This window comes from Protomyctophum parallelum, assembly GCF_964188405.1.
Source record: "Protomyctophum parallelum genome assembly, chromosome: 17".
NCBI lineage: Eukaryota > Metazoa > Chordata > Actinopteri > Myctophiformes > Myctophidae > Protomyctophum > Protomyctophum parallelum.
Genome location: NC_139719.1, coordinates 18,120,319 through 18,146,651, shown reverse-complemented (window position 1 = coordinate 18,146,651; position 26,333 = coordinate 18,120,319). Strand labels below are relative to the sequence as shown.

At 40.8% G+C, this 26,333-nt stretch overlaps 2 protein-coding genes across 3 annotated transcripts in view; both read right to left on the bottom strand.

Annotated features, from left to right (window-relative positions):
• The window catches only part of LOC310874184 (uncharacterized protein), a 26,184-nt gene extending 7,348 nt beyond the window's left edge, over positions 1-18,836 (bottom strand). Inside the window, exons 1-5 of the mRNA XM_083786888.1 lie at positions 18,788-18,836; positions 1,968-2,259; positions 1,494-1,583; positions 1,239-1,397; positions 659-805 (exon numbers count right to left, since the gene is read on the bottom strand). Of these exons, the coding sequence (XP_083643014.1) occupies positions 659-805; positions 1,239-1,397; positions 1,494-1,583; positions 1,968-2,243 (672 nt within the window). The 5' untranslated portion in view covers positions 2,244-2,259; positions 18,788-18,836. The remainder of the gene's footprint in view (positions 1-658; positions 806-1,238; positions 1,398-1,493; positions 1,584-1,967; positions 2,260-18,787) is intronic.
• LOC310874183 (uncharacterized protein) lies at positions 9,669-26,333 on the bottom strand. Of its 2 annotated transcripts, XM_083786886.1 has the most exons (17): positions 26,103-26,333; positions 21,693-23,373; positions 20,370-20,726; positions 19,706-19,875; positions 18,761-18,966; positions 17,794-18,061; positions 17,584-17,658; positions 17,332-17,490; positions 17,094-17,240; positions 16,427-16,663; positions 15,324-15,473; positions 14,949-15,195; positions 13,743-14,036; positions 12,964-13,191; positions 12,751-12,882; positions 11,669-12,034; positions 9,669-10,269 (listed from the first exon to the last, which is right to left on the bottom strand). In XM_083786886.1, exons 1-16 carry the CDS (start codon positions 26,229-26,231, stop codon positions 11,685-11,687), a joined length of 4,830 nt encoding a protein of 1,609 aa, XP_083643012.1. In that variant the 5' UTR covers positions 26,232-26,333; the 3' UTR covers positions 9,669-10,269; positions 11,669-11,684. The 2 variants fall into 2 exon arrangements, with proteins under 2 accessions (XP_083643012.1, XP_083643013.1); XM_083786887.1 differs by lacking the exon at positions 21,693-23,373 and having other exon boundaries at positions 20,370-20,714.

Sequence of the window (26,333 nt, the reverse complement as noted above, 5' to 3'; positions counted from 1 at the left end):
GAATAAAATAGTCAATAATGCACAAAATCACAACAGAAGAAATCAATAAAATAAATCACAAATCACATGGGTAGGGTAAAGATGGGTAAAGAAACCAAGAATAGTGTGGAGGACAAAATCTACCCAATTCTGAACTGTATTACATATCTTTTACACTTTACACTTCGTCCTTTGCAACATTGGTTTTCAGACGAAAGATACCTTTCTCTGTAACCTGACTGAAGAATACTGTATAGAAAGGTTTGGTCCTATTATTGCTCATGCCGTCCGAACATGGAAACGTACAGAAAACATACTTAAATAGCAAAACCCATGGCACAAGAATACGCCAATATTTAGGAACAATCATTTACTCATAGGCCAAAGACCCATTATATTCCATCAATGGCAACGGTGTGGCATTAACATACTTCCGGACGAATGAAAAATGCTTAATAAAAACTTGGTCACAAAAAACAATGGGTAGGGGGTTGAATGCAGCTTTGTAAAAATGAGTCTTAAGGAGTGATTTAAAAGGGGCAAAGCATTCCAGAGAGTCGGTGCACGGATAGCGAATGCCCGGTTGCCTACAGTTCTTTTGCATGTAAGCAGGGAACATAGAACACAAGAAACAGAGATTACACTCCCAGTCCAACAATTAGGCAATGTTTGTACTTACAACATTGCTCTTCTCCTTCATCTGCTTGGAGTATAAATGGGGAATGTGCCATACAACCTTGCTTCTCAATCCTTCCAGGGCTGTGAGGTTGTCAACAATTATGCGCATCACAATTGTCTTCATGCGCTGCCGCAGTGCATCATATGTCTAACATAAAGAAATAAAGAAAATATCATATCTCTGCTGTCGGGGAGAAAGTCCAAAATGTTCATTTTTCAGGAAGTGAATAAAATAAACCTATATTTTTTAAACAATGCAATACTGCCTCATCAAAGTTGGTGTTTTGACTTTATATATTGTCAATTACTTGCATGAGAGCGGGAGAGGTTGTGGAGTTAGCTGTTTTAGCAGACAGTTTGAGAGTCCAATGGAGTTAAGGTTTTTTCCGAAGCGCTTTTTAATACTTTACATTGGTTCAATATTTTTTCAACCAACACACAGACGTAAAGGGTGTTTAATAGCACTGATTTATGAAAAGAAAAATAATCAAAAACCTCAGAAATGTAGTTCGGTGGTTTCCTCCTTGACAGCAAGCTGGTGGTCACGTGTATATTTTCTTTAAACTTTAAAGGATGTGTACCTGTTTGGACGGCAGGATGCTGTCTGGTGACACCTCGACTGCCTTTTTAGGAGGCCCCTCTAGAACGCTGAAAGGTATGCGGTTTCTATGGGCAAAGCGAAATGCCCAAATCGTGGGCTTGTTTCCTCCTAGACGTTCATGCTTGGCTTGGGATGTTATCTGTTATGGGAGGACATGAGGTTTGATTGCCAGGGAAGAATTCAATCAACAAAATGGTAATAATAAACCAATATGACGTAAGAGTTAAAGTAATACCTTGACTCGGTCCAAATTGAGAGAGTAGGCTGGAACTCGATTGGCTAGACACTTGCGTGCGATAATCTTTTTTGGTATCTTTAGTTCTTTCTAAACGTAATGGAGATGAATGGACAGGTGTTTAATGAACACAATTATTCAATTTGAATCACACCATCAAGCTATTTATATGTATACACATATTACACACACACATACATATACTGTATAATTACACACACACACACACACACACACACACACACACACACACACACACACACACACACACACACACACACACACACACACACACACACACACACACACACACACACACACACACACACACACACACACACACACACACACACACACACACACACACACACAATACGAGTTCGGTTATATGGTTACAAGTTGTAACCATATAAAACGAAAGTTGTAACTTACAACTTTATTTTTTTAACAATATGAGCTCCCCAATGTACTCACCTCTACCTGTCCTTTCCACAGCTTAACCTCTTTATCGTGGTCATCTTGAAGTCTGACTATGCGCTTCCTGGAAACCAATCTTGTCAGGGAGACTCCAAGGCTATTCATGATCTTGAACACCTTTTCGGAACAACCTTCCCTCCACATCTCAACACCAATGACAGACTGGACAAATGTATTTCTGCAATTCCTCGTGAACTGAGCGATAGACATGACCATTCCAATCCTCTTATCCAGCAGCTGTTGAGCTTCCTCTTCGGTCATTGTCCTACACATCAAAAGTCATTGTTAGCTTCATGTTGCTTTCAATCTCAAAAATCTTTTAAACAGTGCCGACATGATTATTAGATTATTTGTCTTCTCCTTATTTCATTTGGAAGTTAAATACTATTAGACTCTTGCTTAATACAATTAAAATATTTAACAAAATTGTGAATTAAATTCCTATCTCCACCACTAGTGATCAAAATGAAGAATGTATCTGTGGAATATTTACGATTAATTCCACATTGGCTAAGAATTGGTTTAGCAAAAAAAAGGAAATTCGCACACATCATATCCTTCGCTCCAGTTGTTAATATTTATGACTAGAATGTGAAGAAAACAAATAGTTGTTTGCTACTAAAGGCTGGCAGTGGCAGTTGTGACGAGTAGGTACGTGTTCAGAGGGAACACCTAACCTTGGATTGTGAACACGTTCACCGACTGTGGTATGATAATTAGAATTATTGTAGGTTTTTGGGGACTTTTAACGACTTTTCCATGTTCCTAACTTCCAAAAGCCAGGTTATGTGTCATGGCTTTGCCTTGTGGCGCTTTAAGTAAGTGAGGGTTCAAATTTTAATGATCCCACATACTTAAAAACAGTTTTTGAATTTTTATTGTATAGGCTACTATTATTTGTATTTTATTTTTTCTTAGTGAACCTCTGGGTTTACGAGTATACTGATGTAGTGGTTTGTGGTGGGTTTGTGATGGGGAAGAGCCTTTGTGTATGTCCTTATTGTTTGTTTTGTGTTACTGGACCCCCTTGAAACGAGTTGCTGCAACTCAAGGGACTATCGTCTAGTGTTTTTATTTTTATTTCAAAGTAAATGAAATAAGTATAAAGTTAAAAAAAAAAAGTTAAAACTTGGAGCATCTTAAAGGTTTTTTTTTGTGAGCCCTTGCTTCTTCTAAAATCTACAAATTGTCATTTCATTACACACCCCCGAGCCTTTTTTTGGCCTGTCATTTTCTGTGCCTGTGGGAACATCGATCGCAGGCACTGAACAGTGAGAGGTGCCTTTTCCTCGACCCACGCATTTGTCTCCTTCCAAGAAAACGTGGACAGATTTTCAGGAGTGAGTTGATTCCTGAAAGGTCCCTCCTTTTCTCTGGACAACTTCATACGCTGTAAACAATATCAAAAAACAAACAAACAAACAAAATATGACATTATTTCAATGTTAAGATTAATATTTTGGGTGCCACTATCTACAGGGTTTAACGAGTATTTACCCCATTTCCAGGCCTATAGCAATCATATGGTGCAAAGTAACGTTCTTACATGTGCTATCAATGCCCCAAGACAGATTTGAGCAAACAACAGATCTTCATTATTTTGACAAAAATAATGTTAGCATGAAGGCATCCTGTACACATTATGCCGCTCTCACACAGCTGGTGCAGCACAGGACCACACTTTACCATTAGTGTTACAAAATTATTTCATGTATGATAGACATGATAGTTTTTTTTTTTTTTTTAACCAAATCAAATGTCAATGTCCACACATTTTCCAAAACATTTGATTAATTCAAAACCTTTTCCAGGCTTGGAAACGGTTTTTGATCGTGACAACCTTACCTCTTTGCATATGATTTCTTGGCACACTTTGTGGAAAGCTCTTGTAGCAGCAGGCATTTCCAGCAGGCGTCTTAATGCAGTAAGATATTGTCTCTTTCTTAAATAGTAAAGCGCTTGGTTGACTTTCCCAGTCCCAATCTTGGGCACTGGAGATGGACCATCTGATGTGGACACTGGACAGACAACATGGCGTTAGGCATCTTGTTTATATATTGGAAAATTAAATGTATGGCTTTTGGGCTGAATTATTTGGTTTATATCCTGGCTCATGTGGCTAATCTAGTGGACAATTAAAAAAGTTAATCTCTTAACTGTGTTAAGCCCTACATACTTGGTCATACGTAAAATAGATTGAACACTTGACTCAACACATTGTGAGCTTGTAAATCTGCAATTTCTGAATAATAATAATAATAATAATAACCTGAGTTTGTGTTTGTAGAGTCACGATCCATCCTCATTGTTTTGCAAGACAGAGGGTATTTTTTCATAGAAAAACCAGTCCAGGTGCGCTTATTTGTGTTTTTTATTCTTGTTGTTTTAGAATTTACCCATTTGATGCATGGATCTCTACATATAAACTCCTCGGGTGAAAGATGGGGCAACAGTACTTGCGCAGACTTCAAATCAAGCAGCTTAGATATTCGTATTCTCGGCAGGGATCCGTATGCGTCTTTTTGGAGTTCTTTTTTGCAGTGACTGCACGTAATCTTAGAAGAGGAATCCTCCGAGCTCTGTTCGGACGCAGATGGCATGTCGTTCTTGGGCACTGGAGATGGACGATCTGATATGGACACTGGAAAGAAACATGAATGGCATGAACCAATGAAAAGTATAAAAAAGTGCTTTGGACAAAATCTCTTAACCCCATTGGACTTTCAAACTGAAAAAGCAGCTAACTCCACCACCTCTACCCCTCTATTGCAAGTAATTCACGATATATGAAATCACAATACCAACTTTGATGTGGCAGTGCAGTATTGCTTTGTTTTAAAAACACAAGGTTTTCTTCTTTTCATTTCCTGAAAAATGAACATTTTGGAGTTAGGTGGTTTAAACCCCAACAGAAGATAGAGAGAGAGAGTTAATTATAACCTGAGTTTGGGTTTGTAGAGTCATGATCCATAGAAAAACCTGTCCAGGTGCGCTTCAATTTCTTTTTAGAGCATGGCTTCGTTTTTGAATTCACCCACTTGACGCACGGATCTGTACATATATAGTCCTCTGGTGAGAGATGGGGCAACAGTACTTGCGCAGTCCTCAAATCAACCAGGTTCGAAATTCTTACTCTTCTCACTATTCTATGCTGTGCATCGTATTCAAATTCTTTTTTGCAGAGACTGCAGCGTCGCACGGCCTCAGAACCGGACCCCTCAGCGCTCTGTTCGGACGTAGATTGCATGTCGTTGGCAGACTTTTTCACGTTCCAATCGATAGGTATCACAGTAGGCAGCCTGGCACCGTCACGGACAACATATGGTAGAGAGCCCTTCGTGGTTGGTTTAAAAGTTGGTGGCAGCTTAACAGTCCCTTCCACGTTCGGTTTAGAAGTAGATGCTATCTTGACAGAAGCTGCCATTTTCAGCAAAGATGCAGCTACAGAAAGTATTGTTTTTGGAATGACAACGGGACCCTCTGTGTTCTGCGTAGATGTAGGTGCAGGAGGCAGCGCTGGAACACCACCACCATCCACAGGCCCCTTCGTCTTGTCTCGTTTAGAAGGAGGTGGTGTACTGTCAGAAGAACCACTCCCGGCCCATGTGCGCTTTTTGTTGAAGCTGTCTAACTTTGTCTTTGATTTGACCATCTTGACGCAGTCCATGCAGAGAAAGTCAGACGGCGGAAGACGAGGGAACAGTATTTTCGCGGTCTTTGCGTCGACGAGCGACGATATTCTCACTTTGCAAAGTGAGAATATCACGTTGCAGTTGCTGCAGTGTTCCAGGTCAGAACCAGAACCAGAACCCAAGTCCATCTTCTGCTCAGACGTGGATGCTGAGCTGTTGACACAATCCTCCTCCATGTTCTGTTAAAAACAGATCAAAAACAGCATGGAGAGACATCACAGTCAAGGTAACACCATCAGTAAGGTGGCAAAAAGAATATATATATATGGACGGACCCAGCTATTCTTTTTGTAATGTGCACATCCGTCCATCATTTTTTTTGCTTAATTCCTGTAATACTATGCATGTGACTCCATTGAGTCCTGATGTTCCTTACAGAGGACAAGCTTTTCGTATTACATCATGTGTGTGTGTGTGTGTGTGTGTGTGTGTGTGTGTGAGTGTGTGTGTGACTGTGTGTGTGTTTAGAAGTGCACCTGTTATCACCGTTTGCACATAATACAGGAAGCAGCAGCACAATGCGTTAATGCAACCGATTGCTTCCAAACTCCAACACTTGAAAGAGGATAATTCAAGCTTGCCTTACAGTTGCAATGTTGGTGAGTTTAACGTTGTTTAATACAAGCAGATTCTATTTGGATGAATGGGCTTTCAATGGAGGGTGTTGCAACTCTAGATTCAAGGTCCCACCCATTATTTAAAAAAAAATCTAGTATTGCAAATTGTGGCTACGCCATGGGTGGGCAACACGTTACTTAAAGGTCGGGTCTATAATGCATTATATAATCACATTTATAATGCATTAGAATAGGTAATGCACATAACCTATAATGCTTCATAACAGTAGTTATAAATGTTCATAACTATGCATAACAACTTATAACAAAGACACTAAGTTATTAGGTAGCTATAATGTGCTGTTGCACTGAGCTTATACAGTATATGAGTATAATGCAATATGACCAGCACGTATGAGTTACAAACCTTGTTTTAAGTTGTCATACTTATTATAAACCTTTATAACAAGTGTTACAATGCCTTACAAGCACATTATAATGCAGTATAAATGTTTTGACAGGCGACCCAATAAACAGCACATTATGGAATGAAGGAAATATGAGGAACATAGGGCTGAGGGAACATAAGGTCTATTTTGGTATGAGGCAACATGGTTGAGGGAACACATGGACTAATTTGGATTAAAACAAATGAGGCATACATCATCATATTCCGTGCTCAGCCAATCAAATCATCTCACACAAACACACAAAGCTGGGCATATGCCCCTCAAAAATGTTGGGGATTGATCCGATTGAGTCAGGGAAGGTCTGAGGAGGAAACATTAGCCATGATTATGATGACAGTCCTGTTTCAGGGTAGCCCCTCTCGGAACCCTCCATAAAGCTTTTCTGAAATTTTGATGTCGCTTTGTAAAATGTCAGAAACTTCAGTACCATTGGGTTCTGCTTGGAGGGCTAGTTTCAGGGCTAAAACAGGCATGACCCCGGGCGTAATTGCACTCTGACACATTATTTATAACGCTATCGAGGAAGCTTAGATTCCTTGAACGCTATGAGGAAATGGCCACCGATCGGATAAAAATGTAGAGTGCAAGACAAGTAACAGTGACAGAGAACACACAGAAGCATACCATAGGTGTAGTAGACGCTATGTTGTCAGTCTTGTCAGAAGAACCCTCCATGTTCTGTTCAGAGGAAGAGGCTATCATGTCGTTGGCAGAACCCTCCATGTTCTCTTTAGCAGATGGAATGTTGTCACGATCCTCCTCCATGTTCTGTGTATCAGTATAAGTTCACAGTATGTTTGCAGATATCAGGACAAAAACTATGTTTTTCAAAAAAGACGTTCAAGCCATGGTTCAAGCGCCAAGCAAAGATGTTCTGGGGGTCCTGTTAGACCATGCGTCGCTTCCATATGACGTCACGTACAAAACAAAACAATCCGACAAAAAAAAAGCCAAGTCAGAATTGCTGATTGACTGTCGCGCAAAAGGTCTTTTACAATTTGAACAGTTGTTTTCGTAAATTAATGAGTTATTATTGTCACATAAGAGTGTCCCACACACAGTAAAGAATCAAGTATTCCTCTAATTAGCCTAATATGTTCCATCAGTCCCTACGTTCTTGATCCACAAGATGGCGCTATTACTACATAAAACCCAAACAGATCACCCATCTAACAGCGCTACAACAGACTAGGTCTGAAATGTATAATGATTAATGAATGATTATGAAATGCCTCATTTCATCACTTGTGTTATGTACGGTTGTACTGAAGTTGTACGGTACCGGTAGGCCTAAGTTTGTAGCTTTTACACGTTAGTCTATGTTCTGGGGACATTTTAAGCCTTTAGAGAGACAGAATCACAGAAAGAGAAGGTCCCTGTCTGCATGGAAGCTCCAAGGAGGCAAGGACTCCCCAATGCCATGCTAAATTACATGATTTTGATATAGGCTATCAGCTAAATCTATTTAACCACTTTAACCCATAGGCTATTAGAAAGTTACCCACTTGTGTAGATCCTCTTTTCAAAAACTCATATTTTCTTTTTAATATTTGTGAAACATTAACACAAATCTTGTAGGCCTATGGGGTCAAAATTGTCAAATGGTGGCCACATTGTTTTTTTTTAAATCAGGACAGTGCAAGCATCTGGCCTAACAATTTAACACATGTTAAACAAGAATAGCCACCACAATAGCCTATTGTATTGATCTCATGTAAGAGTACCGGTCTGGTATAGGCCTACAAGAATAGTTTTAGGGGGTTTGGTTCTTCAACATTGTAGAAAAAAGATAGTAAAGTAAGAAATAGCTAAATATGTACATTAATCAATAATCATCATGTTGATGTGCTTGAAGGTGCTGTGCCCACGTCCTACTTCTATAGTATACTGTATACATAATTATTTTAACAAAATAGACAGGTGAGCAGCAATTTCCCATCGTTTATCGTTTCCATGACTGTAGAAATCACCCAACAATTATGGATTCCACTTGAAAGATTGTGATTAACCATTAGGCTAAATATGATTTAAATAAGAAATATAGTTTGGAGTGCTAGACCCAAAATCCAGTATACTTCAAAAGTAAGAATTTAAAAAAAAATCCCAAGGTAAAACATCATTTCAAATAATGCACATAGTACTCACATTTCCACTTTTTTATTGGCACATACCAATAAACAAACGCTTACGCGTGTCGGTTATTTATGAGCCTTCATCAGAGCATAAATATATGCTAAATATGATGTTGGTTGCTCAATCAGAATGACTTGCTTCACTGAAAAATATAAACGTCACAATGAAAAAGAAAATGTATAAATCTTGGCATGAAACCCGAGGCTTATTTTGTAGTTTGTTTTCAGGTTAAAAACTACAGCTATACCAGATATAGCTCATAGTGCGCCACAAGTGCCGTGCTATGAGCTTGTAGAGCTGCTTTTTTTGGAAGAATTTTGAAAAGTGAGCATTTTATCTCAAATCTTTGCTTCTGGGAGTCCATATACAACATATTTTGAGATGGGGGTCAGCAGCCAAATAGTGATACCTGGCTATAATTGTGGGGGTCCTTGACATGAAAAAGTGTGAGCACCACTCATATAGCAAGCAGCATATCTCTGCTGTCAGGAAGAAACCGCCTAACTCCAATTTTTCAGGAAATGAAAAAACAAAGAAATTAAAATAAAGAAATCAGGAAATTAAGAAAACCTTACATTTTGACAATAAAGCAATACTGCCTCATCAAAGTTGGTGTTGTGACTTTATATATTGTCAATTGCTTCCATGAGCGGGGGAGACGTTGTGGAGTTAGTTGCTTAATATTTTCAAAACACACAGACGTAAAGGGTGTTCAATAGCACTGATTTATGGAGAATAAATACATAAATAAATAATAATAATCAAAACCCTAAAAAATTCAGTTAGGTGGTTTCCTCCCTACAGCAACGATATGCAACTGTGTAGAAGGCATTTGTAGAATGGGCCTCAGGTTAATTTGATTAGCTGCAGTGTTGCCTACATCACAGTGTACTTATCAGCCTTATGCAGCTTGCCATGTCTTTACCCTGCTGTAGTTCAGCCTGACCCAGAGAACAAACTACAAAGTAAGCTCTGTGTTTTTACCCTGCTGTAGTTCAGCCTGACCCAGAGAACAAACTACAAAGTAAGCTTAGGGTTTATTCCCCATTTAATAATCACAAAATATAACATAGGCTGACTGCCTAATTCTAATTGTCAGCCTTCTGATTGGTCACTGACTGGCCAACCACCGCCTCTGAGGTTGGTTGCAAAGAACAAAACAACTTCATGCCCAGGTATACTACAACAAAGTAATTCCTTTTTACCGAGGCCAAGTTTAACATAATTATTGAATACTTTAAACACAAATATGAGACAACTGAAAAGAAGTTCAATGGTAGTGGATGGCAAACCAAGCAGCAGAAACCAATGGGCGTGAAGCGCCTCATTTTCCATCAGATAACTGGTCCATCAGATAACTGGTCCACTGCGTAAATGTAGTCAAGCAGGCATCCTTGCAGGAGACATCACACGTCTGTCTTTGTCTCTTGATTGATCAATGGCGGTCCTGGTTTAAAAATAAGAATAAAGTACAAAAAAAAGAGGCTTACAGATGTGGATGAAGTCCATTGTTTCATCATGGCTTGTTGCAAGTATAGGATCTCTAGAGTCCCTAGCAAAATGCAGGGTAACACTTTACAATAACGACCTGTTATAACGCATTTGTAAACGAGTTTGTAGATGAGTAATAATCATGATGACATTCGTAAATGCTTACCTAAACATTTATAACTAAGTTTAAACATAATTTATACGTTATTAGTAAAGAATTAGTAAGTAGTGTTTAGGTACGGATGTTATGGATGGTTGTCAACAAACAGTCTGTTCATGATTATTACTCATCTACAAACTGCTTATAAATGTTTATAAATGCTTTACAACAGGTCGTTATTGTAAAGTGTTACCAAATGCATTAATATAGCATCAAAATCACCTTATTTTATGCTTCGACTATTCTCGAAAATCTTGAAAAGTGGTGAAAAGGTTTGTATACATTTCTTTTTGGCTTTTCTGCCTTTGTTGATAGTTATAGTGAAGACAGACAGGAAAGAGAGAAGGGGAGAGACATGCAGCAAAGGTCGTCAATCATGAACGGGACTCGAACACGCGACGCGCTGTCAGGCAAGAGCCTTCATCACCCCTCCGGTTTATACACTACAGTACAGTGGTTTTCAAACATTTTCATGTCAAGGACCTCTAACCTGATATTTCTTTTAATCTTTCTTTAAAACCCATTTTGGGCAGGAATCCCTTTTGGTGTTTTAAGCTTTTTTAAGCTGTTACACTTTAGCTATTGAAAAATAGCAGATCTACGAGCTTGTAGGTCTGCTATTTTTGAAACATCGCAATATATATTCTCTCAGCGTGTTTTTAACTCAAATATTTGCTTCTGGGGAGGTCCCTGGAACAACACATTTTCAGATGGAGGTCGGCGGCCAATTACATATATTTTCGGGCGTGCTTGACATGAAATATTGAGAACCACCGATATAGAAACATGAGGTTTTTCAGAAAACTGTCATGATTTAGAAGACATTTGTAGAATCTTTTCTCAGGTCTAAATGGGTGAAACCTCCTCTGTGAAGCGCATTGAACTGCACTAGTATCAGTATGTATGAAATGTTCTACTTTAGTGTATTAAAGCGGGAACCCCTTTTGGTGTGCTGTAGCTATTGAAAAATAGCAGATCTACAAGCTCGTAGGTTGTAGAGCTTGTAGGTCTGCTATTTTTTGCTATTTTTGAAAAATCGAAGAACGACTGACACAGAAACATAGCTTTTTCAGAAAACTGTCATTTTCAAACAGACACTTTTAGAATCTGATCTCAGGTCAAAATAGGTTAATACACTTACGGTGACTAACCCAACACAACCCCCTAAATGTAATGTGAACCGTGTGGCACTCACGTGTTGTCCCCTTGCGTCACTGATGTTGGTCCATGTCCTGAGCCAGCTTCCTCATCGTGTTCCCCATCTTCGTGGGGGTTTTTACTTTCTGCTGGTAGGCGAACTTCTCAAAGCCCCGGTGTGCTCTCCCAGGAATGTACCTGAAGAGGTGGTCCTTCTTATACGCGGCCACAAACTTGGCAATGTCACCTCGTCTTTTTATCTTGTGGTAGTGAGTCGAGGGCAAGGACGTCGTGAGGCCGCTGGCGCTTTCGGCTCCCAGCGCGATGAGAGGCCGATCTGCCGCGTTTCCGAGTGCTCCCATCATCATTCCACAGCGCTCCATCCTCTCAATGGTGTAGTGGTCGCTCACACGTCCCAAGGACTCTACAGAATACAGAATTACAGCTCAGTATGTCACATCAGGGGTCAGAACCTCGGGGGAGCCTAAGGCCGTATTCCACTTTCATTTCACCAACCATTGCAAATACAATGGTTCCATGTGATTGACTATTGTGATGATTATGTTGCAATTTCTCCACAATTTACTCTTAATTCCAGACAGTTCTGGAATAGATGATTTGTAACAAAAAGCTCCTCAGATGGGAGAGCTTCAGACCATAGCCGTGTCTGAATCATTCCCTACTGCTGGATTACGCAGGTTGTGTGCCCAAGACGTCCTGGGAAATCCCACTATGTAGTGCCCAAGAGCAAAAAAAAAAAAAAAAATCAAAAAAAGATTAATGTAAAAAGTGCACACCCTGGGTTACTATTTTGAAAGTGTTGTGTGGGCACACAGTGTTTTAAGTAGCGTCTGATAGTGGACTAATTTGACCCCCCAATGCACCGTGAAATGTACAGACAGACGAATCTGGTCACTAACCAAGCTCTACCAATCTCACACCTTTTATTTCAATCAACGAGTTCACTATATAGTCCTCTACATCTGACTCACTATAGGGAGGGAGACAGGGAGTAGCGTATGATTGACTGTTTCGGACACAACCAATTCATAATGCAAAGCCTTGACATAATCAGGATGAAAACTATGTCAAATTTGTCACTCAACAAATTGCAACTGAAATATAAGTATCTTATCGTACCTTTGAATTCGACATTCATGAACTCATTGACTAAGTCTAAGCTGATGTTGCCTCCAGGTTTTCCTTCAAGGTTTGCCACACGGTTCCACTTCAGCTCTTGTCTAATGTGCTCCGGGTAGAATCCTTCAATCCCTAATCAGACAAGATTCACATGATTAATGATATTGGTATTACAGTGACAGAATGCCCATAGTGACATTTTCTAAGTCCTACCTGTGAGCAAACGATGGCAGGTGGTGAAATCCTTGAGGTGGTTTCTAGTCCAGAACAGAACCATGTCCATTTTCCAGAAGTCTGTCATGGCTTCTCCATCACCCTCTCTGATAGCATCTCGTCTTGCCATGTTGTAAAGCCCCTCCCACACAAGAGCCTTCGTGTAGTTGAGCACATGGTCGTCTGTATCGGACGCAATGAAGCACATCTCTGAGCAGTACCATGTAGCTGTAATGGGGAAAGAAACAGTATTAATAATTTTGTAAAGCATGCTATAACATTTCAAATTTACTAAGGAATATATATCGCTATCGTCGCTGTCGGGAAGAAACCTTGCATCTCAATATATAAACTTTTTATGTTCCTCCAAGCAAAAGTTGTGAAAGTAGCCGATATACAATTAACCACAAGTCTCCAGAACTCAAGTCCAAGTCACTCAATCACCAGTCCAAACTAGAGTAGTTTAGTGTGAAAATATGTCATTGGACACTTAATTCACACTTTGTCCCCTCTACTGGTGATCATTATCAGATCATTTACTTCATGTAATTCTAGTTTTAGTCTATTTTTAGTACACAGTAGCTTATTTCTTTCTACAAGCATTTGAATTACTTTTTAAATTCATAAAACTCAAAGTTCAAGTCCCAGTCATAAAACCTCCAGGTCTGAAGACACAGATGGTCGAGTCAAAATCAAGTTACAAGTCTCAGATTATTCTAGCCTAGGAGTCTAGGGCGGACAACACTACAGGACATCAGAAAGAACAAGTCATTTCTTACACTCCTCAGAGGCAGCATTTTCTTGTTCAGACTCGTTCTGACTCAGACAGTCCTTGTGGTACCACTCATGTCTTCTGCACTGGTCCATGAGTGCACACTGTACCATCTGTCCCCCTCGTTGCTCTTTACAGTGACAGTATATGTAGGTGCCGTCTTCTTGACACTCTGGGCTGCAGAACCAATCCTGAGTGACGCTCGGGTCGGTTCTTTTCTCTGTCCGCGCGCAACCTTCATGGAACCACACACCTTCACACAGGTTGCTGCTGCACTGCACCAATGGCTCACCTGGTTTATCTAAAATAACGTAGACACAGATTTAAGTTTGACATACAAACACTCAACTACTAGGCCTATCTGTGAATGTAAAGTGCTATTGCCTTATATGTCAAACGTAGTTCAAGGTACTATTAAGAATTAAGGCATAAAGAAAGACAAAAAAACCCCATTTCAAATCATGAAACAAAACAATTAAAATAATTTAGCTGCATGGCAGGAATGGACCGGGTTCCACAAAAGGTGCAGACATTTCTTTATCCAATATTGTTGATATGTCCAGAATCAGAGGTACATTTCAGATCAAATCGATCACAGCGCTCACTTAAAGGTCCACTTCAGCCCTTTTGCAACCAGATCTTATTTTAATGATATTTACTGTAGGACACAAGAAACACACTTTCCTGGGGATTTTGCGTGCAATGAGTTTCTAGAAATTTTTGTCATGCCATTTTCATGACCAAGATGACAATGTGCTCTCACTTCCTTCCTAGACTAAATGTCTCAGTAAAGGTGTAAGCACACCTAAGATTCCATGCGCGGCCAAAAGAAGCCGTCTGCCAGGGTCTCTTCCGGGTTTTTAGACAGCTGGTGGATGGAAATGAAGCTCCACCCACGTGGCAGATTGCCGCGTCGGCCAGATTCCCGGAAAAGCTTGCCCCAGCGGCATTCTGCCTCGTGGGCGGAGCTTCATTTCCATCCACCAGCTGTCTAAAAACCCGGAAGCGACCCAGGCAGACAGCTTCTTTTGGCCGTGCATGGAAGTTCAGGTGTGCCCAGGCAGTAAGACAGCCCACATGGGGTGTCTCCCAACCACAAGTGCACGAAAGCATTATGGGCATTGTAGGAATTGTAACAATCCAGACAAACCCTAGTCAAGCACACAAGACTTCATAACATTTCTGGCAATAGAGTGCCAGAAATTTTGCCTACCTTCTCCACAGAAACAGGAATCATTCTTCTTTACTTCAGAGAGACTTGCAGTGGCAGCAGCAGTATTTATGTCTTCTTGAGGTGGTGGCATCCACACCAAGTCTACCAGTCTGTGTGCAAGTCCACTAAGCCACTCCATTTGGGCCTCACCCTTAGGATCTGTGGGGAAGTCCGACGGCTGCTGATCAACAGTGTCAAGTTTGCACTCGGTAGCAGCGTATAAAGTGATGTAAGCAGAAGTCACAAACTTTGTAGGGAGAAAAAAAAAGAAGAGGAGAAAATTAGGTGATGTTTATTGCAGAACATGCATGGAAGATTATATGCATTTGAAGAAAGTTAAAGCAATGGCTGCAATGCACATTTTCGGAATATTACCGTGATGAAATCCACATCCCAGACACGTTGGATTGTGTCCTTGACCTGAGATTCAATACAATGGCCTCTCACTGCAAACACTGATTTGAGCTGGGACAGAGATCCTCGAGCCTCCAGACTCTTCTCACTCAACAGCATTTTTGTAATGTCCTGTGGTTCAAGAGATGAATATAATTTGCCAAAACTAGACAACCTTTTTATTGTACCCAGTTATTATTTTTACACCATTCCTTTCTTCAAATTAATCCTCCCTTCTGTGACAGAGGACGTAGCACCTCTGACAACCTCCATGGTGCACTGGTACTTCCCCCCCTACACCAGAGGGCCCTCAAGTTATATAATGCGATAAGCCTCAGGGTTCCCACTCATTTTTACCAATGAATTTGCAAAACCTTTTCAGAATATTTAGCCCATATAACAATCATTTAGTGCAATAAGTATTACTCCTATGTGCAACAATAAAGCATAGAATAGAATGCCATTCTATTGCAAATTTCGCACAAAATGTTTTGCTACACCACGTTATCTTAAGCTAGGCATTATAGGATCATGCTGCAGCACGATGTGAGCTTGTAGATCTTATTTTTATCACGTACTGTCTGGTACACATTAGGCTGCAATCACGCTAACCGTTACGCGAAAAACAACTTATGTTACATATTACGTTTTTTATTAACATAATCAGTAGCCAAGTTAGTTTCTGTGAGAGTGAGGTCTAGCCAACACCAACTCGGGATTCCTGGATCGCTGCCCTCCAAAATGTCCTATCCAACATCAGGTTCTTGAGCTCTGCAGACAGTGTTGTCAGCCAAGCTGTCGCGCCGCAGCACGTCTACATAGGTGGTACGCTTCTTTCCCCTCCTGGCTATGCCCTGGGTTGGCTCCCATAGGGTCAATTTACTTGCCTAAAGTTCTGGGTGCCAAAAACAATGCATAGCCAACTATTTTTCCAGGACCCTTGATGAATTCCAAACCTATTCCAGGACTGGAAAATGGAAAAAGAAAAAACTTCTAATTTTAATATTACAAGGAATTTCATGACCATGGGAACCCTGATTCTTCATTCATACAGTTATACAACTCAAGCACTTATAGTTTGTCACCTGGTAACACAGGGATTCCTTGTGATGTTCTGGCGGCGCGTCCACAAGCCCTTCAAATCTCTGTCGAGCTGTTGATTGACTGGGCTCCTCCGTCGAGTCGACGTTGAGGCCGTCTGAACAGCACAGCACTTGGTGGGTTTTCTCCAAAAACTTTGGAACATATTCAATAAGGCTGCCCATTATCTCACCATCTCCTTCTGTTGTGCTCGAGCCCACTGGGACTGCCCCAAGATTGACCTGTATTAAAAACAAGAAACGCCCCATTAGAGAAATTTTAAGTTTAAGTTATTTTTGGAGGAATTTCACTATCTTTAGCCCTGCTAGTCTTAACGCCTCATCTACACAGGCAAGGAGCGAGCGCACGACGCGAAAAACTGTCCCGATATGGAGTGTGTCGGTCATTGCGTTGCGACAAAGCCTGACAAAGCCTTATTCACCGCTAGGTTTAATGTTCTATGCCTTTGCTTTTCATTTTTCTTTATTGCTCTGTAAAGCACGAATACATTATTAATATTATTGTTATTATTATTATTATTATAGATACACTCCCAGTACAACAACTTGGTCCACCGTCCAGAACAACATACGGCATCTAAAGAAATGCAGGCTGGATTTCCATGGCATTTGCTGGTGTTAGTTAATGTGAGTGATTGTACATCTGACTTACAACATTGCTCTTCTTGTCCATCAGCTTGGAGTATAAATGGGGAATGTGCCATACAACCTTGCTTCTCAATCTTTCCAGGGCTGTGAGGTTGTCAACAATTATGCGCATCACAATTGTCTTCATGCGCTGCCGCAGTGCCTCATATGTCTAACATAAAAAATAAATAAAATATCATATTTATGTTGGTGACAGCAGCAAGGTGGTGGTCATGTGCATGTTTTCTTTAAAGGATGTGTACCTGTTTGGACGGCAGGATGCTGTCTGGTGACACCTCGACTGCTTTTTTCGGAGGCCCCTTTAGATTGCTGAAAGGTATGCGGTTTCTATGGGCAAAGCGAAATGCCCAAATCGTGGGCTTGTTTCCTCCCAGACGTTCATGCTTGGCTTGGGATGTTATCTGTTATGGGAGGACATGAGATTTGATTACTAGGGAACAATTAATTAAACAAAATGGTAATGAACCAATATGACGTAGAAGTTAAAGTAATACCCTGACTCGGTCCCAGGTGAGAGAAAAAGCTGGAATTCGATTGGCTCGATATTTGTTCTTTGGTAACATTAGTTTCTAAACGTAATGGAGATGAATGGACAAGGGTTTACAACTTTTTTTTTACTATAGCCTACGTATATGTTTTTTTTTATATATATATATATATATATATTTATATTTTATGGTCATATTGCTCCCCTATATACTCACCTCTACCTGTCTTTTCCACAGCTTAACCTCTTTATCGTGGTCATCTTGAAGTCTTTTTAAGTGTCCCATGGAAGCAGAGCTGGCATGGGAGACTCCAAGGCTATTCATGATCTTGAACACCTTTTCAGAACAACCTTCCCTCCACATCTCAACACCAATGACAGACTGGACAAATGTATCTCTGCAATTCTTCGTGAACTGAGCGATAGACATGACCATTCCAATCCTCTTATCCAGCAGCTGTTGAACTTCCTCTTCAGTCATTGTCCTACATATCAAAAGTCATAGTTAGCTTTATGTTGCTCTTAGGTGCCACGGACGACAAGACGTCTTATTGCCGTCTTTGTAATGGATGATTATTGAACTGGTGATTATTAGAAACTTAGAAAGACATAAATTTAAAAAGTGCTATGTTCTTTCAAACCGTACAAACATGATTATTAGAATTTCTTTCTTAGAGTGGAAGTTAAATACTCTTGCTTTTTAACATGATACAATTATAATGTATAGGAAACTTGTGTGTGTGGGGGGGGGGGGGGGGGGATCCTATATCCACCACTAGTGATCAAGATCAATAAGTACCAGTAGGAGGCGCCAGAAACAGAGAGAGGGATAGTGCTGCAGTGTTGCCTGGTTGCCTGAGAGGTGGCGGGGGAGTTGCACCACTCAGTTCACATGGTTGTGATTTTTTATAAAGTTAAAACTTTAATATGAAAAAGACTGTGAAGTCAAACCGGTGTTACGTTTCTAATACGTTTGGAATAAATTTGGAGCATCTTAAAAATGATTTGTGAGCCCTTCCTATTTCTAAAATATACAAAATGTAAAAAACCCCATATCATTAAGAGGGTGGCACCTCCGTGGTCTCCTCTCCTCAGAGCCAGGAAGCCATTTCTGCCCACCGATTTTCTGTGCCTGTGAGCCCTTGCTTCTTCTAAAATCTACAAATCGTCATTTCATTACACACCTCAGTGGTTCTCTACGATTTAGAGACGTCGTTTTTCGGCCTGTCATTTTCTGTGCCTGTGGGAACATCGATCGCAGGCACTGAACAGTGAGAGGTGCCTTTTCCTCGACCCACGCATTTGTCTCCTTCCAAGAAAACGTGGACAGGTTTTTTCGAGTGGGTTGCTTCCTGAAAGGTCCCTCCTTTTCTCTGGACAACTTAATACGCTGTAATACAATGGATAGAAATTTAAATCCATCAATAGAGCTTTCTTTTAAGATAAATGACATTTCAATGCTAAGATTAATATTTTGTGGGCCAGTACTCTACACTTCTACAGGGACGGGGATTTTTAACAATGAAAATGTCAAACTTTCCCAATGAATTTAAATGTTTTACCCCATTTCCAGGCCTATAGCAATCCTTTATTGAAATGTATTAAGGTTCTTACACCAGTGTGCCAATGCCCCAAGACAGACGCGAGCAAGCAACAGATCTACAAGCATGTAACGTAAACATGTCAGTCCTTTCTTTGTTTATTCAAGTCATTTTCATATCATGCCATATCATGTGCAACTTCAAAGCCTCAAAGGCAAACAGGAATCCTATATTGTCTTCATATGTTCAATGCCAGAAACACATTCAAAATCGTTGATCGCAATTACTTTTATGACAATTAATCGTCAACTAAAAACTAAGGGTATCTTTGAAAAACAAAGAAAAGGTCCCGCCAAACAATTGTCTGTCCTGAAGGTCTAATCGACCGATCGAAGAAGTCTTCTTTGTCTTTCAAAGATACCCTTTTTAATTTATGCTCTATTGCCCTACGCACCTGTCACTAGCCTTCTGAGGTGTGCATCAGCCTTTTGCTAAAAAAATCGTCAAACTAAAATGTCATGAGGTCTCCACACACCGGGCACGAATCGGATGCGAATTCGAAACGCGGCCAGTGTGCAACCACGTTACCTCTTTGTTTATGATTCCTTGGAACACTTTGCTGAGAGCTTGTCTAGCAGTTGGCACTGTCGCCAGACATCTTATTGCCTTGTAATAATTTCCCCTTCTTATGTAGTCAATCACTAGGCTTCTTGCGCTTCGCTTCTTGTTCGCTGCAGGCGGAGCATCTGATTTGGACACTGGACAGACAACATGAAAGCCGTTAACCAATTAAAGGGACACTTCACGATTCTGGGAAAATAATAAATGTTAATAACGTTTAGAAGATTTAGAACACTTTCCTGGGGGTCTGTGTGTGTGTGTAATAGGTGGCTTTAGATATTTTAGATTGTAGCAGTGAGCCCAATGTCTGATGTCATGGACATCTGGGCTCACTTACTTCCTGGACTACATGTTGTCTCAGTAAGACAGCCCTCCCCCTATCCACAAGGAGCAGTGCACAAAATCATTATGGTAATTGTAGTTCCAGAAGGAAGTGAGCCCAGTATCCATGACATCATAGACACTGGGCTCACTGCTAAAATCTAAAACCACATATTACACACATAAAGACCCCAGGAAAGTGCTTGTATATCTGCCATTTCTGAATAGACAAAGTATAAAATAATGGTTAAAATGATAGTGACGCAAAATTAAACCTTTATTTTTTAATAGTAATAATAAAAATAATAACCTGAGTTTGTGATTGCGGGGTCTTGATTTATTCTCATTTTTTTGCAAGGCAGAGGGTATTTTGTCAAAGAAAAAACGGTCCGCTTATTTGTGGCTTTTGTTATTGTTGTTTTTGAGTTCACCCACTGTTCGCACGGATCCATACATATAAACTCCTCTGGTGAGAGATGGGGAAACAGTACTTGCGCAGACTTCTTATCAAGCAGCTGAGATATTCTTATTCTCTTAAAACCTTCGCCGGACTTCGTGAGTTCTTTACTGCAGTGACTGCATCTCTTAGAAGAACCCTCCGAGCTCTGTTCGGACGCAGACGGCATGTCCTTCTTGGGCGCTGGAGATGGACCATCTGATGTGGACACTGGACAGACAACATCAATGAATGGCATTAACCCATTGACCAATTCTGGGCGGGAACCCCCTTTTTGGTGTTTTAAGCATTATGTTATACATAGTGCCGCACTACGAGCTTGTAGATCTTTTATTTTTGAAAAATCATATAAATGTGTCTTGGAATATAACATTTTTAACTCAAATCTTTGCTTCTGGGAGGGTTCCTGGAACTACATATTTTCTGATGGGGGTCCGCAAGCCCAATAAAGATAATTCTGGGGGTCCTTGACATGAAATATTGAGCCAGACAAATTTCCATGTCTAAATGGGTTTTAAGACCTGAGGCCGGTTTAAAAAATGTCTTTTAACAGTTTTCTGAAGTATGCATGATTTAAAAATTAAGTACAAAAAATTACGTGGCACAAAGTGTTGCTCTATGAGCTTATATAGCTGCTATTTTTGAATAGCCAAAGTATAAAATAATGGTTAAAATGATTGTGATTTCTATATTAACTGCTTTTGCTGGGGACGTCTGGTTAAATAATGTTGCTATACTGTATAGCTCAAATCTAAAATGACAGATGCTTTCCCAGATTGAATGCTTTATAGGGGGGGAACAAATCTTGTTTATATACGGAAATTGTATTACAACAATCCTTTCAAAATCATGTGTATGGCTGGGACATTCAGAAATGCATAATGCATTTATTTTGGGCTGAATTATAATTGGGCTGGTTTAAAATTCATATCAATGCTCATGTGACTAATCTAGTGGACAAAAACGTCCTGCAAGCTTGTCAATCTGGCATTTCTGAAAATAATAATAATAATGACTCCAGTCCAGGGTTCATGTGATTAAGCATTGTTACTGTAATCTGTCCTTGCAGAAATCACACACACAGTCTCTCACACACACACACACACACACACACACACACACACACACACACACACACACACACACACACACAATAATAATAATTATAATAATTACCCGAGTTTGTGTTTGGATAGTTATGATCAGTAAGATCAGTAGAAAAACCTGTCAAGGTGCGCTGGTGGGTTTTGCATTTACCCAATGGCTTTGTTTTTGACCTTACCCACTGTTCACACGGATCTCTACATATAAACTCCTCCGGTGAGAGATGGGGCAACAGTATTTGCTTAGTCTTCAAATCTACCAACTTAGATATTCTAATTCTTTCATAACACTTTTTCTTCAGTTTGAATTCCTTTTTGCAGAGACTGCAGCGTCGCACAGCCTCAGAACCGGACCACCTTTCAGACCACTTTTCAGACGTAGATTGCATGCCCTTGGCAGACTTTTTCACGTTCCAATCGGTAGGTAGCACAGTAGGCAGCCTGGCACCGACAACATATGGTAGAGAGGCCTTCGTGGTTGGTTTAAACGTAGGTGGCAGATTAACTGTCCCTTCCACGTTCGGTTTAGAAGTAGGCGCTGTCTCGACAGAAGCTCCCATGTTCTGCGTCAGTGGTTTCTTGACAGAACCTGCGTCTTCGTTCTGTTTAGAAGCAGCTACAGAAAGTATTGTTTTTGGAATCACAACGTAGCGTACGGAACCCTCTGTGGGGCCCTTGGTCTTGTCTCGTTCAGATGGAGGTGGTGTAGTGGTCAGGTCAGAACCAGAACAACCCAAGTCAATCTTCTGCTCAGAAGCAGATGCAGAGCTGTTGAAACAATCCTCATCCATGTTCTGTTCAGATAAACCGATCCACGTACGCTTCCCATTCCCACGTTTTGACAGGCGGCTTAGTGGCTTTGTTTTTGACCATAACCACTTTTGGCAGGGATCATGACATACAAAATCCTCTGGTGAAAGATGGGGCAACAGAATTTGTGCAGTCTTCAAATCAACCATCACTGATATCCTTAGCCTTTGATAGCCTTTTTTCCCCTTTTTGAATACTTTTTTGCAGAGACTGCAGCGTTGCACTGTCTTAGAACAGGACCCCTCTGCGCTCTGTTCGGACGTACATGGCATTGGCATGTCGTTATACTGTGGAGAATAATTTAAAGTAAGTGGTACACTGTTAGTCCCTTCCATGTTCTGTTTAGAAGTAGATGCTGCCTCGACAGAATCTCCCATGTTCTGCGTTGGTGGTTTCTTGAGAGGACCTGCCATTCTCAGCATAGAAGCAGATGGTCCGACAGCGGTATCTCTGTTCATGTTCGGTTTACAGGGTTGTGTTACGTTGACAGAGTCTACGTTCTGTTCAGAAGCAGCTTCAGAAAGTACTCTTTTTGGAATGACAACAACGTAGCGTACGGGACCCTCTGTGTTCTGCGTAGATGTAGGTGCAGGAGGCAGCGCTGGAACACCAACACAACCCACAGTAACATTCGTCTTGTCTCGTTTAGAAGGAGGTGGTGTACTGTCAGAAGAACCACTCCCGGCCCATGTGCGCTTTTTGTTGAAGCCGTCTAACTTTGTCTTTGATTTGACCATCTTGACGCAGTCCATGCACAGAAAGTTCGATGCCCCAGAAAGATGAGGGAACAGTTTCTTTGCGTCGACGAGCGATGACATTCTCACTTTGAAAAGTGAGAATATCGCTTTGCAGTTGCTGCAGCGTTCCAGGTCAGAACCCGAACCCAAGTCCATCTTCTGCTCAGAAGTAGATGCCGAGCTGTTGCCACTATCCTCCTCCATGCTCTGTTAAAAACAGATTAGAGGGCGGTAAATACAGCATACAGCATGATGGAGAGACTTCACAGTCAACTTAGGAAAGGTGGAAAAAATAAAAGATACATAGATGGACCCAGCAGTTTTTTTTGTGCACATCAATTGTTTTCAAGTAGGTCTCAAGTAGCCTTGGATCACAAGACAATCATAATTAATTTAATTTAATTATGACAGTTTTGGACTTTTTTGTAGTTGTTTTGCGGTGCCAAGTGCTCCCAAGAGTGAATGACTGCGTGTGTGTGTGTGTGTGTGTCTGTCTGTCTGTCTGTCTGTGTGTGTCTATCTGTCCCTCCCCAGAGCCATAATTATAGTAAGACAGAGTTACGAAAGCTCTGTTCACTTCATGGGGCCAGTCCAATAGAGCGGCGCAGTCCCTCCCCCTTTCAGAACAACGAACGGCCCAGGAAATGAAATGCAATGCATTCTGACCATAGGATTTTCTTTAAGTATTTATTTAAAGACGGTTACGCCGCGGACAAAGCCAACTCGGATCGTGACAAATCATGACAATGAACACAATGTTTTGGGCCGATCAAATAATTTATAAGAAGAAAAACAAAACAAATAGTGTTGTCTCCTGCCTTTATTTTCTTCTTTCTAATGATTTGATCGGCCCAAAATATTGTGTTCATTGTCATGATTTGTCACGATCCGAGTTGGCTTTGTATGCGCATGCATAAAGTGAATAGCAGATCGATTGGCAAAGTGAGTGACAAAGTGAATTGAATGTTGTTTAAAGTCATTTAATGGAATCAAATAGGACTTTTCTGTTTGGATGTATGGGCTGTCTAGGCCAGAAAGTTGTGTTTTGACAATCAGTAGGCATTCCCGCATAACTTCTATAGTGGCTCTCCACATAGACTTTTATTGAGAATGGGGACAACACATAGGGACAAGTAATGCATTGGACTCAGGCAACAGCCCAGCTTTAATTAATGATCTTAAATCCCTTTATTTTAGATTGTTTCATAGTAATCGTACAACATAAACATGACAGAGACTTTAGTTGTCACTGTCCAATACCTAAGAGCTATTTTAGGCATGTGTGCAACATGCCAACTGTTTTAATTTGCGCCGCCCTTGTTGAAAACAATGTATTTCCAACTCCAGCTTGTCTTTCTGACCCTCTCCAGACTGCATGAACAGCGCTCGAGCGCTGGGTTTCTGCCCCCTCAATATCGCAACTCTTCTATTAGAAGGCTCTGTCAGTCTGTCGTACGACCTATTGACCCCGCCCTGCAGCTATTTCGAGCAGTCAGCTATAAGCTGCAATCCTGGTGCCATGTTGCCAACCTGGGGAGAACCTCGAACTGAGCGTTGTTTTCAATAAAAAAGGTGTTGATCCACTCTGTCTCGGAATCTGGCATTTCACTCCATTGTAAATGCGCAACAGCACATTAGCCGCGCCCCTAGCGGCCAATGTTCTGTTGCGCATTTACGATGGAGTGAAATCCAAGATGGATGACAGATTCCGAGACAGATTGGATCAAAACACCTTTTTTTATTAAAAACAAGCTCCTATAACTTTCAAACACAGGGCGTAGGCCAAGCGGAGAAGTGGGGCAACAACGCAAGCACCTTAGATTTTGCGTAGGTACATGTTAAGAGCGAGTATAGGTCCGCGAGCCAAGAATTGAAACACCATGAGTAATGTTAACTTCTCGTAGAGAGCAGAGTCGTCAGAATCGAAAAATATCTCTACGAGAGTCTAAATCTATACCTCAGTCCCTGCGCTCATTCTGTAGCTCCGAGATGAGCTGAGCTACAGAATGAGCTAGTAGGGACTGAGGGAACATGACTGAAACATGACTGTCATAAATAATCGTCATGTGAATTGTGAACCAGTCCTCCATGGCAACGGCAATAGGGCGATGGACCAGAGGTAGCCCAAACATTTAGAATCTCGTAGAGGGTTTTTTTCGATTCTGACGAATCTCTCTACGAGAGTCTAAAACACTACCCCCCCCTTTACCGTCGAAAGTTGAACGTTTGTGCCTCAAAATCACTCTTACCTTGTACAAATGCAAAATCTAAGCTGCTTTTAATGTTGCCCCACTTGTTTGTGAGGTGTACGGATTCAGATTAAACACGGAACATGCTTATTTTTCAATAAAAAAGCTATTTTAATCCACTCTGTTTCTGAATCCTCCATTGTAAATGCGGTAAACGGCGCAACAGAATATTGCCCGCGCCCCTAGCGGCCAGGGTTCTCTTGCGCATTTACAATGGAGAGAAAAGCAAGATGGCCGCCAGATTCCGAGACAGAGTGGATTAAAATAGCTTTTTTATTGAAAAATAAGCATGTTCCGTGTTTAATCTGAATCCGTACACCTCACAAACAAGTGGGGCAACATTAAAAACAGCTTAGATTTTGCATTTGTACAAGGTAAGAGTGATTTTGAGGCACAAACGTTCAACTTTCGACGGTAAAGGGGGGGGTAGTGTTTTAGACTCTCGTAGAGAGATTCGTCAGAATCGAAAAAAAACCCTCTACGAGATTCTAAATGTTTGGGCTAGACCAGAGGAGAGCTAAGGTGTATTGTACTATAGTCTCTGATACATTAATAACTCGAGGAAATGCCCACGGTCACCGATCGGATTAAAATTAATTAAATTAAATTAATTAAAAGTCCAAGACAGAGAACAGGGAATTAAGTAGTGCAGTGAAAGAGAACACACTAGATAGAAGCAAAGCATACCATACTAGATGTAGACGCTGTGTTGTCAGAACCCTCCATGTTCTGTTCAGAGGTAGATGCTATCATGTCGTTGGCAGAACCCTCCGTGTTCTCTTTAGCCGATAGAATGTTGTCACGATCCTCCTCCATGTTCTGTGTGTCAGTATAAGTTAACAGTACATGTATGTTTGCAGATATCAGGACAAAAACTATGTTTGCTTTTCAAAAAGACGTTCAAGCGCCTAGCAAAAA

Excerpts from the sequence above, each read along its gene's own strand:
- LOC310874183 (XM_083786886.1), bottom strand. The coding sequence starts at position 26,231 with ATGGAGGAGGATCGTGACAACATTCTATCGGCTAAAGAGAACACGGAG. Across the intron at positions 15,474-16,426 it reads AGGAATCCCTGTGTTACCAG|GACATTACAAAAATGCTGTT; the intron begins GTGACAAACTAT and ends CTTGAACCACAG. Across the intron at positions 15,196-15,323 it reads GGGATGTGGATTTCATCACG|TTTGTGACTTCTGCTTACAT; the intron begins GTAATATTCCGA and ends CTCCCTACAAAG.